The 18,880-nt window shown below is 36.4% G+C and overlaps 1 protein-coding gene across 5 annotated transcripts in view; it reads left to right on the top strand.

Annotated features, from left to right (window-relative positions):
* The window catches only part of LOC111148387 (casein kinase 1 gamma 3), a 110,354-nt gene that overhangs the window by 76,220 nt on the left and 15,254 nt on the right, over positions 1-18,880 (top strand). For 2 of the 5 annotated variants that reach the window (XM_022504901.1, XM_022504898.1), the window contains exons 7-10: positions 4,593-4,678; positions 4,799-4,883; positions 6,693-6,838; positions 8,267-8,362. In XM_022504901.1, coding sequence (XP_022360609.1) covers positions 4,593-4,678; positions 4,799-4,883; positions 6,693-6,838; positions 8,267-8,362 — 413 coding nt within the window. Of the gene's footprint in view, positions 1-4,592; positions 4,679-4,798; positions 4,884-6,689; positions 6,839-8,266; positions 8,363-12,088; positions 12,185-18,880 lie in introns of all 5 variants that reach the window. The other 3 variants (XM_022504900.1, XM_022504897.1, XM_022504896.1) reach the window with 2 other exon arrangements.

The raw sequence follows: 18,880 nt of genomic DNA, 5'->3' as shown, positions 1-18,880 counted from the left end.
TTGGGAGAGGTCAGTATTTGCCAATCATTCAGTCTTTTAAAATTATCTCTACAGTACTTCATATGCTGCTTATTTCATATGTATTTCATATGGTACTGCTTTTTAAATCTGTTTTCCAGTTGTTGATTGCTTTCATAGAAATGCAATTTATTTTTTATATATTGAACTTGTATCCTGTAACCTTGCTAAAACTCATGTACTAGTTCTAATAGGTTCTTTTTTTTGTAGATTACTTTGGATTTTCCACCTATATAGTCATATGGCCTGCAGAAAAAACTAGTTTCACTTCTTTATTTCCAATCTGAATACCTTTTAATTTTTTTCTTGATTTTTTTTTTTTTTTTTTTTGGTACTAACAAGGCTTCTAGTATAAACACTGAATAGATAATGTGAGAGTGAACATCCTTGTTTTGTTCTTGATTGTAGGAGTAAGAATTATGGCCATGTAAGAATTATGTTACAGATTTTTCATAGAAGTCCCTTGTCAGAATGAAGTTTTTTCCTATTGCTTATTTAATGAGTTTTAAAAAATATATCATAAATGCATGTTATGTTTTATTAGGTACTTTTTCTATATCTTTTGAGGTGATCATATGATTTATATATTTTATTGACATGGTGAATTACATAGTTGGTTTTTGAAAGTTAAACCAACCTTAAATTCATGGGATGAACTAGTCATTGTGTATTAACTTTTGAAGGATTTTGTGACTGTGTTGATGAGAGACATTTCCTGTATTTTCCTTTGCTTGTAAAATGCCTTTGACTGGTAACATCATTAATGAAAAGAGTTTGGAAAGATGCCCTTCTGCTTCCTGAAGGAGTTTTGTGTAGAGCTAGTATTATTCCATAACTGTTTAATAGAATTCAGCAGTGATGCCATCTGGGCCTTTGGTTATATTTTGGGAAGATTTTAGATTATAAATTAAATTTCTTTAATTGGCGTAGAACTGTTCACATTTTTGTAATTTATCTTTTAAGACATTTGTTCATTTCTTTGAGTTGTTGAATTTACTAGCATAATGTTTGTTCATAATACTCTTTTACCATTCTTTTGATGTCTGTAGGATCTGTCCTGGTGCCCCCTGGTTGCTCCTGATGCTAGTAATTTGTGTTTTCTGTCTGCCAGCCTAGTGATACAGTTTTATTGGGTTTTTCATGTAACCAGCTTTTGATTTTGTGGTTTTCTCAATTGATTGTCTTTTTTGTCATCATTGGTTTCCTCATTTATCTTTACTTTTCCCTTTCGTCTTATATTTGGTGGTATTGGCCTAGACATAGATAAATGGGTCACATTACAGAGTCCTGAAATGGACCCCTACACAGATCTCAATTGGTTTTTGAGAAGGGTTCAAAGTTAAATCAAGGATGGAGAGCATAGTATTTAAAGAAACTATATGATAATAACAAGGTATTGGTATTGAAGAAAATGAGTTTAAACCCTTATCCCACATGGAGCAAAAAGAAAAACTATCTCAAATGAATCCTAGATTTAAATTTAAGAACCCAAATGGTAGAATTTCTTGAAGAAAAAGTAGAAAATCTTTGCAACCTTAGACTAGTCAGAGATTTTCAGATAGGACATAAGAAAGCATAAGCAAACAAAACCCTGTTAAGTTGGGCTTCATCAAAATGTGAACTTCTGTTCTTTGAAAGATACTGTTAAGAAAACAAAGCAAGCTACATGTTTGCAAAACTTACATCTGACAATTACTTACATCCAGAATACACAAACAACCCTTACAACTTTATAGCAAGACACATAGTACAGTTTTAAAAAATGAGTAAAACATCACAAAATGATGTTTGAATAAGCAGTAGCACAGTTGAAACAGTGTTCAAAAATACTAGTCACTGCTGAAATTAAAATTAAATCGCAGTGAGCTAATACCTCACAGCCACTAGCAGGGCTGAAGTATAAAAGAGTGACCATGCTAAATGTGGAATGGGCAATACACCAACCAGTACCTGAGTTTTAGCAAGGTTGCCGGATACAAGTTCAATATATAATTGAATTCTCAGATGTTGCTGGTGGAGATATAAAATGACACAATCCCTTTGGAAAACAGTGTAGAAGTATCTTAAAAAGTAAAATCTACAGTTTCCATATGAAGTAGTAATCCTCCTCCTAAAACTTTACACAGGAGAAATGGAAACATATGTCCACACAAAGACTTGTACAAGAATGTTCGTAAAAGCTTTATTCACAATAGCCCCAAACTGGAAGTTACTCATGATCCAGCAACAGGTGAATATATAAGTATATTGTAGTATACTACTCAGGAATAAAAAGTAATGAACTACCAATGCACACAACAACATAAAAAGATTATGTTGAGTGAAAGAATTTGGACCCAAGGGTCCATGTTATACGACACTTTTCATATGAAACTGTATAAAAAAAATCAGATTTAATGTATCCTGACAGAAAGCAGATAAGTGGCTGTTTTGAGGCCAGGGGAGGGGAGGATAGCTGGCAAGGGGCATAAGGGAACTTTTTGGAGTGTTGGAAATAGTTGTTGATTGTGGTGGTACTTAGGTGTACATTGTTAACATTTTTCAAACCGTACCCTTACAAAGGATGTATTTTATTATGTGTAAAGTATACTTCAATGAAAAGAGTTTCTTTTTTTAGTGTTTATCAACTTTAGTGCTGTATTTCAGAATCATCTGCTAAGCTTTTTAAAATGCGTGTTCTTTTAGCTCATGTCATACTCAAGGAATCAGTCACTCATTTGAGGCATTTAAAAGTTTCAGAGGTGATTCTGACTCTCAGTGGGAGTTCAGAAATATGTATATTTTTTTCTTTGCATGACTCTTTATTCTTGAGGGTCCCAGGATCTAATATGGTCAAGTTGTATATATAAAATATATTACTCATCTTTCTCATGTTATTCACATCCCCACTTTTTTTTTAAATGGCTTTAAAAAGACCTTGAGTCTATTTATTTTGAAAGTTTTCTGCTTTTAATAGCATATGCGTACATTGTTATGATAGAAAATTGAAGCAGAAGAGAAAAATTTGCCATTATGCTGCAGTTTGAGTATATGAAATGAGAAGGTAGAATGTCCTGTCTAATCCTCCAATCTCATAACCCTAATTACTAACAATGTGATGCATTTTCTTTTGGATATCTTTGTTTCCTTGTAGGAAAGGGACACATATCTAGTATGATGTGTTTTCAAATGTTCATTTTTCTATTTAAGTAGTCTGTGTTCAGTGCCTGCTCTGTGGCTGCCATTATACTTGGTCCTGAGGATAATGAGCCAAGTGACATCTCCTGTCCTGTAATCTGCCGTCTGGTGGGAGGATAGATAAAGACTAGATAATAACTACACATACACACACACACACACATACACACACACACTGTAGCAAGTGTTACAGAAGACAGTTGTGGAATGAGATTAAATAGTAGAAATTAAAACCATTCCTGTCCTGTTCACGCTAGTTCAGAGCCATGCTTTGAAAAGTTTGCTTTTTTTTTTTTTAAGATTTTATTTATTTGTCAGAGAGAGAGAGGGAGAGAGAGCGAGTGCAGGCAGACAGAATGGCAGGCAGAGGCAGAGGGAGAAGCAGGCTCCCTGCTGAGCAAGGAGCCCGATGCGGGACTCGATCCCAGGACGCTGGGATCATGACCTGAGCCGAAGGCAGCTGCTCAACCAACTGAGCCACCCAGGCGTCCCGAAAAGTTTGCTTTTTCAAAAGCATTCAGTACTGCTTAGGTAGTATGATGATGACTCATTTGGATAAAACATCTTACACATTTATAATTAAAGTACTATTTTTTCCTCTTATTGTTAGAGTTTTTGTATTATTTTAAAATAGTAAGGAATCTTAAACATTTAACTTCAGTGACAAAAAAATTGGAAAAAAATTTCACTTAGCAAATATAAGTACCTTTTCGAGTCTTCCTCTGTGATTCTCACTCAGTTAGATGCTGTGCAACATTTTGTTACTAAAACAGCAGTAGTGATTTGAAAATGGCAGTTTGTTCTAGCAGCTTTTTTTTGGTGGTGGCAGAGGGGTTATTAATGTTGGGATAGGTCAAATACAAGTGTTTTAAAGAATATATTACATAAAATCTAATTGCATTTAATATTAATGGAGAGTATATAGGATGGATGTTTTGTGCTCGTATAAGCTCAGGAGTTTCAGAGTTAAATGAAGTGAATCATTTTTATCTCTGGGGTTTTTCTTTAACCTTTAATATGTTATATCCTGGGTCTTCAGGATGGAGCTCTGGTACACAGTGACTCTGTATTTGATCATGGAACCCTTTCTGACTTGCTTTATACTTCTGTGGATAGATATCTAAAGAGAGCAATGAGTGCCCAGTGGAATCTTAAAAAAACCAACCAAACAAAAAGACCCCCAAAAATGTAGTGGCATATTTTAAAGATGCACAATAATTTTAATGTTAAGAACATTGTTTAACTGGACATGATTTGTTGCTTTTAAGTGCTAGATAGTTTAAGTTTATATACTGAACTTTGGGAATTAATGTATATGTAACAAAAGGGTCAGTTCTCCATTCTTGAATCCTTAACTGGGAGAGGAAAGTGAAATTGATGTTTCTCTTATATTTCAGAACAAAGTAGAAGAGATGACTTAGAAGCTTTAGGTCATATGTTCATGTATTTTCTGAGAGGCAGTCTTCCTTGGCAAGGTTTAAAGGTAATTGTTTTTGTGTTTCCTTTCGAATTTTATAAATTGTTAATATGTCAGGGGTCTGTCTTCCAAGTAGTTAATTTTAACATCACCAGCTTCTCAGGACTTTTTTCCTTTCTGTTTTAGGCTGACACATTAAAAGAGAGGTATCAGAAAATTGGAGATACAAAACGAGCCACACCAATAGAAGTGTTATGTGAAAATTTTCCAGGTAATGAGTAACATGTGCTTATACACAGAAAACCACAGCAGTTAACTTCCATTGCTCAAGTTTGTAATGACTGGTTTTCATGCTTAGAAGAAACGAATTCAAAGTATGATTTAAAAGATGTCAGCCTTTGATGTATAGACCACAGGGACAGTTTGTATATTTGCTCTGTTAAGATGGAATTAATAGAAGAAAATCCCATTTTTTGATAGTGTTGAGAGTGATATCAGCTAAAATATCCGTGACATACTTCTAATAAGTTAAAATACTTGCTGAGCAATGCGGCTGTAAAGTTTTGGTGCGTACTGTTAGTTACTTGAGTCTCATTGTCAGACTCAAAGGAGGTGTGTGATACATGATTTAGTTTTCAAAGTACATTAAGATCTTACAAACCTTAGTACTGGCAAGCTAATGTTACGTTGGGGAGCTTTATAAAAATAGTTTTACTTCCATGCAGAGTTTTGGCAACTCAGATTAAGCCAACAAAAATTTTCTTGATTCCTAAATCAGTTAAGGAGTAAGAATAATGTGTTGCTAATGTCGGTAAGTAAAAAGTGAACCAATCTGGAAGGTCCAAGACTGAGATCATGCCTCACTTCAATATTCACGTGTCCTCCTGTCCAATGCTGGCATCAGTGCTGGAGTATTAGCAAGCAGTGTGATCTCAGGGAGCCCTTCGAGTTTGCTTTCGTTATTCGGGGACAACAAACTTTAATTGCATATTTTTCGTCTTTGCTCTAACATCTAGAACCAGAAATTAAAAAAGATTTTGGTTCACACTAGCAGTGTAGGTAAAGGCAGACTGGCTCTGTGTTATTATGAAGCGTATACAGATTTCTGCCGGATAGAATGGGGGTGTCAGAGTCACTTAGCCAGGTAATTAGCTAGAATGTAGAATAGTGAGAGTCACCCTGTGAGGAAGGTCATTGGGTGCCATTCTCATTGCCCGTTGGGCTGTGCATGATTCTGTTCTCACTGGCCACTGTCAGTGAATTGAATCAGAAAAACACCCGAGAGTAACCTTCCATCTCTCACTACAGTGATTTTTTGTGTCCTGTTGGTAAAACCCTATTTTACTGATTGCTCACCATTTTGTCTATTGATTTTTATGGCTTTTTCTTTATTTTCCTTTGGGAAAGTGGGCTCTTTAAGAAAAATACTTCCCTCTAATACATTTGGGAATTACAGTGGCACAGAGAAATTTATATATTATCAAATGATTGTTGTATGACCAGAAATTAAATGAAAAATTAAACTCTGCTGCGGTTTTATTTCAGAGATCACTTAGCTTTGTTTGGTTAGCATTCCGCTCATGGCCCACGTTAGGAATTTGAATCCTCTGTTGGTCAGTTAGTTGAATGTGCCTGATGGTAGAAGAAATCCATCATGCTAGTGTGGATGCTTTCATATATAAATCAATTCCCATCAGTATTTTAAAGGAATTTTTGAGTTTATGAGTAGAGTGTGGTGCTTGTGTTTAAGTAATTATGTGTTAAGTTACTAATTCAATTTTTAGTACTATCCAAGGTTTTTACTCAAAATAACAATGTAAAATAATTTTAGCTTTTCCAATGAAATGAAGCAGAGGAATTTGTTAAGTAAAACCTCCTTTGACCTTTGACCCTATATTTTTCTTCCCTTCTCTTCTCCTTTTTAATTTCATTGTGATTAAATTCCTTAAATTTTAAATTTTAGTAGAATTTTGTTACTTTTTCATATTTTTGTAACACTGTTTTTTGACTTTAAATAATTTTATTATTAATGAATATATAGGAAAGTATAATCAGAATAATTTTTATTTCTTTCTAGAAGAAATGGCAACATATCTTCGTTATGTAAGAAGGCTAGATTTTTTTGAAAAACCAGACTATGACTACCTAAGAAAGCTTTTTACTGACTTGTTTGATCGAAAAGGATATATGTTTGATTATGAGTATGACTGGATTGGTAAACAATTGGTGAGTACTCTGTGCTATATAATGAAAGATTATTTGTAGTAACTTTTTCCCCACAGTACAGCTTCTTCAGTGAAAAGAGTTGAGTACAAATAACTTTTTTAGAAGATTTTATTTATTTATTTAACAGAGAGAGAGAGAGAGAGAGAGAGAGAGAGATCACAAGTAGGCAGAGAGGCAGGCGGGGGGGGGTGGGGGGAAGCAGGCTCCCCGCTGAGCAGAGAGCCAGATGTGGGGCTCCATCCCAGGACTCTGAGATCAAGACCTGAGCCGAAGGCAGAGGCTTAACCCACTGAGCCACCCAGGAGCCCGCAAATAATTTTTTTAAAGGATTCATTTTATTTCATCTTCCTGGGCATTTTAGGCAGCATAAAACTAAAATTATTCTTTGAATTTTATAGAAACCCCATATTTGGACTCCTTGCTTTTTAAAGTAATGAGTTACTTTCAACTTTTCATTCCTGATTTATTTCTTACTGTCGAGTGTAAATTTTTTTTTTTTTTTGGATAATATCCTGTTATTTTAAAAGATCAGTTTGTCTTGTGTTTTGTTTATTTCAGCCATTTCTCAAAACATTTGTAATTCTAAATTATAGGTTTTAATTATACTAGCAGTTTTACTTAGCTTATATCTTAAGTAGACTGGTACTTAAAAATTAGAGCACGTTTTGGGTTTTCAAAACTGTTCTAAGTTTTTGTAACTTAAAAAAAAATTAGTCTTAACTGTAACTGTAGGATTGGTACTCATCACTTAAAGGGACACATCATGAAATTCTTTCTTTGAAGGGACAACTTTTAAAATGTTTATTCTCACTAGTTTTTGTTTTGTTTTGTTTTGTTTTTGTTTTTGTTTTTTTTTTTTTTTTGATAAGTAAGAATGTCTTACAAAACTTTAATCGTGGCTTGCTGTTGGCCAATTTTTGTCCATATTTGGAACTACCAAACTCTCAGATTCAGGTATTTTTGAACAATTGGCTTATTTAAGTGTTTAATCTACATTTTTCTTAGATCCAAAGTTGAATTCACTATGTAAGTCTCACCTGGGTCAAAATATTGACGACAAACCATTTTATTACCTTATTTTGAAAATAATTTTCTTATTTTCTTAAAATGATTTGTTCTGTTTATGCTTTGGCTTTGAAAATGGGAGACATACATGAATATACTTTTATTCTTCTGATATAAAAAAGTAACCTGAAAGTAAAGACAGCATTAGAAAGCCTTTAAACATTTTTGAAAATAGTGTAAAAAGTAGCTATGTTCTCTTGTTTTAATTTCTTATTTTTAGTGACGTATTTCGAGAATGATCCCATTTTGTAAGACTTTACTTTAGGTGTCTTTTATTATTTCTTTGATTCCACGAAGCAACTCAATAATTATGAGTAAGACTTCTGCAATAGTCTTACTATTGATGCTCATTCTGTATTGTAGCCAACTCCAGTGGGTGCGGTTCAGCAAGATCCTGCTCTGTCATCAAACAGAGAAGCACATCAGCACAGAGATAAAATGCAACAATCCAAAAACCAGGTTTGCTGCTCTTTCAGATATGAAATATCTTGATTTGCTTCTGTATTACCTTTTGACAGCGTAAAAATAAATTTGGTTTTTTACCATGCCCAGATGATAGCCTTATAGGTGTGCCCATGTGGATGTGTGTATGTGAGCAGATATCCACACATATAGATACATATTGAAGGATTGAAATACATCTTTTTTCCTTCAGTAGATGAAGATGATATACACATGCATAATAAGGATTGAAAATACACAGATTTGCAACAAATGAACTGTTTCCCCTCAGGTTCACTCTTCACTAGTTTAAAATCACATGAAATGTTTAATGATAAATTTTTAATTAGTGGTATAAATTAGTATAACAGCAATATTTGATACTCTATGAGAGTGGAAGTGTTTGAATATCTTGTTGGAGTAAATTATGATAGCAATTGATCTTTCTAACTGCAGTCTAAATTAGCTCAGTAAATTATTTGTTGAGTTTCTCCTATTTGAAAGCTACTATTCTGCATATTGCAGAAATGCACAAGGAAGGAAAACAACATAACCTATAGGAAATTATTTTGTAATGAGTGGTTAAGAGCTCGCTCATTCTCTGGAATCAGACACACCTGGGTATAACTTGATCTTCGACAAGTTACTCCATCTTTCAAAGCCTTAGTTCTCTCATCTGTGAAACAGAAAAATGCTTGTTAATTCCTATAAGCATTCAGTAAATCTCAGGTCTCATGGCTGGTGTTACTGTTAGGATTATTACAGTAAACTCACAAGTAACTGTATTACCAAACAGTGTAACCTCTGTCACATGGAACATATTAGTAAACTGCCATGAAGGTCATTGGAGTATGGGGATCTGTAAAGATTGTATGCAGAAGGTGGCTTTTGAGATGAGCCTGAAGAATGAATGGAGTTTTTTAAAGGTGGATGAAAGAAAAAGGGCATTTGGGGGAGAGTGAACAGTGTAAAATAGGAAGGAGAAGTTTAAAAATGTAGTTTGTTTGAGGAATAGTGAGCATTTTAGTTTGCATTGAGCAGAGACTAGGTTCCAGGCAAGCCTAGCAGATAAATAGAGAGTGAAGAGTTTGTATTTCTTGGATAAGGTAATTGAAAGCTGTTGAAATTTTTGAGTGGTGTTCTCGCTTTTCTCTTTTTTGTAAAAAGAAGCTTGATTTAATCCATCTTTGACATAAAACATTTTGCTAATTGGGAGTTAAATGGTGTCTTTGGAATTTTCAGTTTTAACTCTTTCTGGGGAAGGATAATGTGCCAACTTTTCTTACTCTTACATCTTTTATTCCACTGGAATTCAAGTGAGTTAATAAACGAGATAAAAATCAAAGGAAAGAACACAACACAATAAAAATCATAGCAAAATAAAATGCTCCATTTAGGGGATGTTTAACAATATTATGCTTTAAAGTACAGCCAATTAAAACAGAGTAGTTTTAGAATTTTGCCTTAGAAAAATTGGGACAATAAAGGATCTTAAATACAAATTTCTTCAGATATAAATTAGTATCAGTTGATAGTTTGAATACTCTGGAAAGATCCGCATATAGAAAGAAATGGCTCCAAGTGAAGACTTGGAGTTTGTGTTTTATAAATCAGAATTAATTTCTCAATTGGATGATGATCAATAATTCATGTTCTTTGGAGATGTCCTCTTGAGCTGTTAGGTATTGTAATAAGTGAAACTCTTCTCTTAATTTTGAGTTCAGTTATAATTCAGATGTCTTCAAGTTGAGCTTCCTGTGTGTTTTGACTTGTCTTCCTAGCTAGATGGTGAGCTAAGTTGAGGCGGGAACCATGTTTTATTTATGTAGTCCTTGTTGCACTAAATGTAGGGAGTCGATTTTTGTTTTTCATTGTGTGTTTTTTTCAGGAAACCTTGTAGGGTAGCTTACGTATTAAATCTGAGACCTGGATATGTGCACTGTCATCATAATAGAAAAGTTGTGTATCTTAACTTTTCGTAAACATCATTGAAGCAGTAAACATTTCAGGTGTGTGAGAAACTAAAAATTGACAATCGCAAAAGAACATTTAGTTAAATGACTGAAATGTTGCAGTGTCCCCAGTTAAACAGTTTTTACTGTACAGCTGGTGGTTGAAGTTCAGAATCTCCTGACATTTCAGAGAAGGAGTTAGATGCATGTAACTTTTGTTTCTGAAGAGAGGCTGGAGAGCTGTTCCTGTCTTCTTAAAGAGGTCCATGACCCTTATATGTTACCTGTTGTTCTAGGCAGTATTTAGGTGTTCGTCTCCATTTTAGCATCATTTTCATCCTTTCATCCTCTTCAGATTTAATCTCTTCGAATTTACCTTAGTTTAAGCTACACAGCTGCTAAATTCTGGTTTTGAACACGGAGGGTTTAACAAAAAGACCTAGAACTGTTGTGAGTGCTTTGATGATAGACCTCATGCCTCTTCAGACTTCTGGTGTAATTTTGCATTGTACAGTTTAATTTGGGAGGCTTAGTGCCAGAACATTTATTCACTGTGCCTATTTGGACTTAACATCTCTTCTCCCATAGGCCTGCTCTGGCTACTGATGGGCTCAGGCTCCTGAGGGGCCAGTATACTTGGCACTTTGTGGCAAGTTTTTTTTGGCAAGTTTTTCATGACTTAGGTTGAAAAAGAAAGAAAAGAGCACCAAAGACTATAAACATATGTCATTGTTTTAATGAGCCACTAGTTAGTACTACTGGCAGAGCAGTTGGCTCTTGAGTTAGAATCCCTGCTGTACTTCTTGCAGTGTCTTTGACCTTAGTCAAGTGTTTAAAATCTCAGTCTCTTTATCATTGGAGTGAGGATGATACTGTCTATCTCATAGTGGGATAACACATGCAAAGCAGCAAATGCAGAACCGAACATGTAAAAGAATCTTAAATATTGTATTCCTTCCCGATCTTTTTATTAGTGCTGTCCACAAAAACTGACCCCTGTTAAGCAGCTACTGCTAATTCTGCCGGTAGATTATTTTTTGTGGTTATTGTCATGCCAGTTTGCCAAGTCATGTAAAAGCATCAAGAATTATCAGCCTATCATGGGAATGGGTTCCTTAATTTGAACCAGATAAAAAGAGGTCAGGGAAGCAAAGGGATTCATATAAAGTAGGATTATCACTTAATAAAAAAAAAATTCCTTGTCATATCCTCATAGTGTTCTATATAACACTTGTCACTTCTTAAAGAACTCTTCTGTTTTCTCATATTAACCTCTCAATCAGAAGCACGGTACTAAGCAAGAGAGGAAAGTTTTCTAGGATCTAAGTACAGCTGTTTAAAGACTTTTTTTTTTTTTTAAAACCTTTGCTAGAAGTAGTTCCTCATCAGAAAACCAAGGGGGACATCTACCGTAAGATAATATACTGGATGGCATTTTAGTACTTTGGTGATTTATTTGGAATGCTTTCCTGGGCACTTCATTTTTACCTCCCTGGTTCTTTGTTAACTTCATTTATAAAATTGGAGGCTGGATCATATCATATCTAAAGCCCTTTCACTTCTCAATTCTATGGTTCTGTTTTATTTCTGTGGTTGATCATGACCTATGGTATCCATGTGACGAAAACCTCTCCACATCCAGTATGCAAAGTTAACTGCATCTGTGACTCAGAATAGCAAGGATATTTTAAATTTCCTTTATACGTTTATTTTCTATATTATAAGGATGAGATGTTTAACATATTGGGTTTTTCTTCTTCCATGCATGCCACATGCATTAAATAAATGGCAGTCGGCAGACCACAGGGCAGCTTGGGACTCCCAGCAGGCAAATCCCCACCATTTGAGAGCTCACCTTGCAGCAGACAGACATGGTGGCTCGGTACAGGTATTTTCTGATTTTTGCATGAGTGATTATTTCCCAGATTTATACAACTAACCCTTTTTTGGAACTCATGGCATGACTTCATATCCTACTGAAAAACTTGTTGCTGAACTCTCCATAATTCTCTTCCTTTGTATTTAACCAAAAAGCAAAATTAACATGGTCTGGAAAGACCACCAGGGATACTACGATTTTGCCTTTGTTCATTTTTGCAAGTACACAGAACAATATTAAAGTAAGTCATACAACAGGTTAGAGAAATAAACTGTATTACTTGAAATACGTGTTAAACTTGATTTTTCAGTAATAAGATCAGACTTTTTTTTTTTTAAATGTCGTAAGCAGTAGAACACCTTTATAACTTTGCCTTTTCATTGATTTTTTTTTTTCCTTCTTTATACTTCGGTCAGTTGAATAGATAGGACATTTTTTATCTTTAGTACTCAGAATATACTTTCTGATTAATTGGTCAAATGAACATGACCCCAGCTGTTACAATGGTATATTTTGTTTCTAGAAAATCAGATGGAGAAAATAATTTCAAGAAGAAGTATTTATTAAATACTCCCCTCAATTTTCTGGATATTTCTAAAAATTTAAGGCCGTCCTTTATTTTTTTGAAGTGTTCATTCCCCCCCTTCTCTGTACCCTTAGAATACCTTATCTTGCCCTCCCATGCCCCCTCAATTTTCGTCTTTTATGTGAATTGTAGAAAGGGGAAGGTTACCAAGTCTTTTATTTCTTTTAAAATGCTAGCTTAAGGTAATTTAAATGCCGGTTCAAAGTAATTGAGATAATAAATGTTATCTCCATCCATTTCAATTTAGAACTTCCTTTAAAAATTTTGATTTTTTTCTCCACATATTTCCACTTGAATAATTTTCCATTATGCTTTACCAAATTTGCATTTTTCTTAGTGAATATGTATATATAGTCTATTGGATCTCTGCTCTGGATTTTATTCTTTCTTGATTTGAATTCTAAAAGTCAGTTCTTGATTAAATCTTGTAAGTTCTTATGTTTTTCTCACCATTAACTTTTAGAGGTAATTTAAGTATGTAACCAAATATTTTTATAGAACTTTGTAGTCTGTGGACCTTTCAGTCCTGTGTAACAGAGGTATTTGAAGAGGACTTAGAGGCAAGGGTGCCTGAGTTGTAAACATTTTTTATGACCCCAATTCACATCCTTGGAAAAAGTTAATAGAACAAATTATATTTGGCTCCATAACACAAACTGGATGGTATGTGTGTCTGTACACGTTTACACGTTTCTAAGTGTTTGTATGTTACGACAGCAGGCGTCTGGCTCAGTGTCAGGGATATCTGCAACAGTTATGAAAGTATTAGAAAGCTTTCCGGCCATTTCTGCACCATTACCACAAATGTGTTGTTTTCTTAGTTTCTTCTTACCCTGTGGGATTCCCCGAGGTGGTTCATGGGATCTCCAGACTATCAAGGGGTGATTATTGACTCATCAGTCTAGTACTGTATGTTCTGTTTTTTCATATGTTCCTCGAGAGACATTTCCACTCTACTCCTTTCTCACCGTCCCTTTAAAGCTTCTCTGCCTATGGAGACTACACCTGGCTTCCTCCTAATATTCAGGATGTGATCAGTTTTACTTACTAGAATTTTAGTAATACATAAGTAAAGCAAAGAATTTTACACTATTTCTATTGACTTCCTGAATATATTTTACACCATTAACTAACCTGACATGATGGACATTAAGCAAGCTTAACTCCTGTGAAAAATGTACCGACAGCCTAAGTAGGCTCATGCCTGAATCTTGTTCTGTCCTAAAATACTGACTTCATTTATGCTTAGTATCTTATGCATGTAAAAAGTTTGAAAAGTTACAATATGCCACTTGTATAGTTGGGCTAATAAAATTGTAATTTAAAACTAGTAATATGAAGAGGAAAGAAAAGTGCCTAAAATCTAAGCTAATGTGATCATTATAATAAATGAATACTACATTTGATTCTGAACAAAGAAGTGAAACAATGTATTCAGTCATTCTCATTCTGATAAAGGGAAGAGAGAAAGAGAAAAATCTTTTTATTAATACAAAAGTGTGAGACTAATTTGCCTTGAGATTCTTTCCGCGATGATCATTACACTCCCTGTTGGACAATTTCCAGTGTTGACTTTGTAGGAGATGCAGAGACTTTATATGGCAATTAAAAAACTAGCCTTCAGCAAATACTAAGGTCCTGTCATCATATAGTTTCTTAGAAAAGGCGTTACCATAATAAGTTGATAGCTATCTGGTAAGAAATAAATATGGTGCAGATTTAGGATATTTGGAAACAGAATCAGGAGTTAGCCCAAATAAGCCCATTGGGGCCCATGGCATTCATCCCTCATCTGTCACTGCAGTGTTTTCCTGGAGCTCAGAATGGCTCTCAGTGCAGCCCCACAAAGCATTCCGGGCTGCTTCCAGTTGACCTACAAGATGAAACCTCTTGCTATTTTGACTTACAGAAGCATCCTAGGATATTCGTTATTTCAGGTGTGCTTTTAATAGGAACTGAATGGTGGAGTCTAAATTTGAACTCCTTGTTTTTCCAGAATTACAATATGTATTTTTTTTTTAAAGATTTTATTTATTTGACAGAGAGAGACACAGTGAGAGAGGGAACACAAGCAGCAGGAATGGGAGAGGGAGAAGCAGACTTCCCGCCGAGCAGGGAGCCCAATGCAGGGCTTGAACCCGGGACCCTGGGATCATGACCTGAGCTGAACGCAGACGCTTAACGACTGAGCCACTCAGGCACTCCCAGAAGTACAGTATGTTATTACAGGTCACACATCTGGTTTGCCAGGTTAATTTCATTGCATTTAAGAGTGCAAGCCCTAGAGTCAAATTCAAGTTTAAAATCTATGCCATAGATTATTCATCAGTAAAATGGAAACTTTTTTTTCAGATTTTTAAAGATTATTTATTTATTTGAGAGGGAGAGGGAGAACGAGCAGTGAGTGCGAGAATATGAGGGACAGAGGGAAAAGCAGGCTTTCTGCTGAGCAGGGAAGCTGTTGCGGGGCTCAATCACAGGACCCTGGGCTCATGACCTGAGCTGAAGGCAGACACCTAACGGACCGAGCTACCCAGATGCCCCAGCAAATGGAAATATAATAATACTTCTACCTCATGGTTTTGTCATGAGAATAGCATAGAAGGTGGGCCTTTTGAAATACTAAATACTAGAATAATCTATTGCTTTTTCAGATTAAGAAACTTGATTAATCTCTGGGAAGTGAAGTCTAGTGGTACAGCCCAAAGGAAGTATTGCCAAATTGGAATTTATCCAATTTTATTCTATATCTTTAGTGTAATCATGTTAATCCACTGACCTGAAGGATCCAGCTACACGTTTGATAAACTTTTCCCACAGAAGAGATTAAAAATTATATTCAAATACCTGAAGACTAAATTTGAATTTGTTCTTGGCTTATATGTGTTTTGGAAAAGCACCTGGGCAATCAGGCATATTCCTCTCTGCTCCTTGGTAATAAAATTACCTTTAGCATCCTTGGTAATAAATATGGCTAAGAATCTTAGACCTAGCACTTTCAGTTTCTGGGCCAGTCGTTATTTAGCAGATATATATATATGTGTTTCCAGGAGGTACTAGGCATTGTACTGGAGTCTTTGAATAGAAGGAAGAATAACAAAGATAGGGTGCCTTTCCCATGGAGCGTCCAGCCAATGGGGAAAGTCAGTGAAACAGGCAGAGTGGTAAGCGGAGGACGTATAGTGCGCTATGAGAACATATAGAGAAGCACCTAACTTGGATTTCACGGGTTAAGATTTCCTGGAAAAAGCAAAAACCTTTCTGTATTCTGTTTTTCACCTGTTTCTAAAGTAGAGCTTCAGTAGGAGGAGTTAGCAGATGGAAAGGGTCTAGAGAGGACCGTCCCAGACAAGAAGGCAGCACACGTAAGGTGGCGGACGAGAGAGAGAGAGACGTTTTGAGCAATCGGCTGCAGTCCAGTCGCGCCAGTGTGTATATTGAGAAAGAGGACCGAGAGGTGGGCAGGAGGCAAGTCATGAAGAACCTAACAGGTCTTGTTATTACGTTTGGACTTCATTTGAGGGTGTTGGGTAGCCGTAACGAGAATTAGATAAGGAAGGTAACTCTATTAGTGTGTCTATTAGTGTGTTTTCTAGGGATGTTTTCTAGGGAAAACAAGTCTAAGGCAGGGACACAGCTCTCAGAATTCTAGCTGAGGGAAAGGGATAGGTAGCCGAAATGAAAAGAAATGAGAGGATTTGCAAGATAATTAGAAGGCAGATTTTAGTTTGGTGTCAGGGCTGAGAGGGAAGGTCATGTCACTTATCTGCCTTTTTGATGTGTCTCTGCCTTGCAAACCAGAATCTCCAAAATGAGGTTTTACAACTGACGGCAGGTAGTGTTCATCTCGAATCCCACGGGGACTGTGCCTTTGCTGGAGCATGGCTCCTTTGACCTCAAGGTCGACTGGAAGCCCGGTCCTGGAAAGTAGAGAGGCAGTTTCGAGCACAGGGAGGAACACAGATGTCGAGGGCGCTACTGAAGACTGCTTCACGTGCACTGGTGTAGTGCCAGTTGTTGGGGAATCTTGGCTGGTCGTACAGCCTTTGGTTGTGGTTAAAGGAACACTGTTGCATCTGAGCCCCTGAAAGGGAAAAGGGCCGACTCCACACAGTGCTGCTGTGCCTGCAAGGGATGGGTAAACGTTACCTGTTGTGCTGGGCACGCAGGGATTTTCATCAGCCTCACTTGACACATACCCATGCGGGTGAGGACAGCAGAAAAGAATGGGATGAATGCATTTCGGAATGATCAGGAGACGTGTGTAGTGACAAGTTGGGAATAGCAGGTGCCATGCCTCAGCCCTTCCTCCATTGTGCTCGTCGTCATTAATGCTTCTCTTTCTAAAACATGGCCAGTCACCACTTTACTCTGCTCTCTCACATCTTGCAGAGCACACAGGTACTAACAAAGGGTGGGGGCGCGGATTGAGTGATGAGTACAGTCATGTCTTTTGTCCCGTTTTCCAGGGTGCTGAGGTCTGTGAGGGAGCATTTGTTTGAGGAGAGGGGTTGGGTGCCCTTAGCAAATGAGTAGTGTCCGGCTCCGCTCTGTCTGCTTAGCTTAGGAAAGTGTCTTATCCAGGGGTCACTGGGGAAATTCAGCATTACAGGTTTATTTTCATACCCTTTTATAGTAACCTTTACAGCAACGTCTCAAAGACTGGAGTACTCAGTATAGTGTTCTGCTTAGTACTTTATAAGTGAAAGTTAGATCAAAAATCCATTTTGGTTTCTCTTTGCTGAAAGTCAGTGAGAATCTCACTGTACCTTCCAGTTGTCAGTTGGAGTATCAGGAAGATCAGTTATAACTCTAGCTCGCTCTGGGTTGTTTTTTTTTTTTTTTTTTAATTTTTAAAAGGTTTTATTTATTTGACAAAGAGATAGAGAGTACAAGGAGGCAGAGAGGCAGGCAGAGGGAGAGGGAGAAGCAGGTTTCCCACTGAGCAGGGAGCCCGATGTGGGGCTTGATCCCAGGACCCTGGGATCATGGCCTGAGCCAAAGGCAGCCGCTTAACTGACTGAGCCGCCCAGGTTCCCCTGGGTTTTAGAATATGTAAGAAAGTTGGTTTCTTGTGATACATGGGAACCCTAGCACAGGTCCAGAAGACTCTTCGGGAATTACTCTTACCTATATCTCATTTGTTAGTGTGCTTTCTTATAGATGGCTCTTAGAAAAAGCTTAGGGCATAAGTAAGATAGATAACATTTTAGTATTTCTAGTGTATTTATTGGATAGAAGGAGATCTGGTTAACTAACATAGTGAGCCTCTACTGTGTACTTGGTGTAGTATGCTTTCAATAATTCATGTGGAAATGAGGAAGGTGGTACTCTAATTTGTATGAATTCATTGTATGTGGAAAGTAAATTAATTGGCCTTATAAAATCATTGACTACAAAGATACCATGTGTTATCTTTGTACTCAGAAGTCTTTGCGAATGACTTCTTTTGGAATTAGACATGGCTGGCAGCCATCAAGTGAACCATCATTTCTCTCCCATCATTAGCTGCAGGTTCAAGGCCCCCTACTCTTAAACTCTGGTACACTAAAACTAACACCGCATCTGGATGCCTTTTTATTTGTTTTTTTTTGGACATCTTAAAATAAAAACTGTACTAAGTTTCTTGTCAAAGTGGGAATATCGGAGAAAATTTCTTTAAGAAAAATAAGAACAAAAACCCTGTAAAACACCTAAATTTTTAATTTAAATGTCAAACCTCAAAGCATCTGTAATTTTTTTTAATTATGTTAGTCACTCTACAGTACATCATTAGTTTTTGATGTAGTGTTCCATGATTCATTTTTTTGCATATAACACCCAGTGCTCCATGCAGTCTGTGCTCTCCTTTAATACCCATCACCAGGCAAACTGTTCCCCCTACTCCCTCCCTTCTAAAACCCTCCGTTTGTTTCCCAGAATCCATAGTCTCTCGTGGTTCATCTCCCATTCCGATCTCTCCCCCCTTCATTTTCCCCTTCCTTCTCCTAATGTCCTCCATGCTATTCCTTATGTTCCACAAATAAGTGAAACCATATGATAATTGACTTTCTCTGTTTGACTTATTTCACTCAGCATAATCTCCTCCAGTCCCAGCCATGTTGATGAAAAGGTTGGGT

This window comes from Enhydra lutris, unplaced genomic scaffold (genome assembly GCF_002288905.1).
Source record: "Enhydra lutris kenyoni isolate GAN:26980312 unplaced genomic scaffold, ASM228890v2 scaffoldscaffold19, whole genome shotgun sequence".
Lineage (NCBI taxonomy): Eukaryota > Metazoa > Chordata > Mammalia > Carnivora > Mustelidae > Enhydra > Enhydra lutris.
This window is presented reverse-complemented; position numbering and strand designations above follow the sequence as displayed.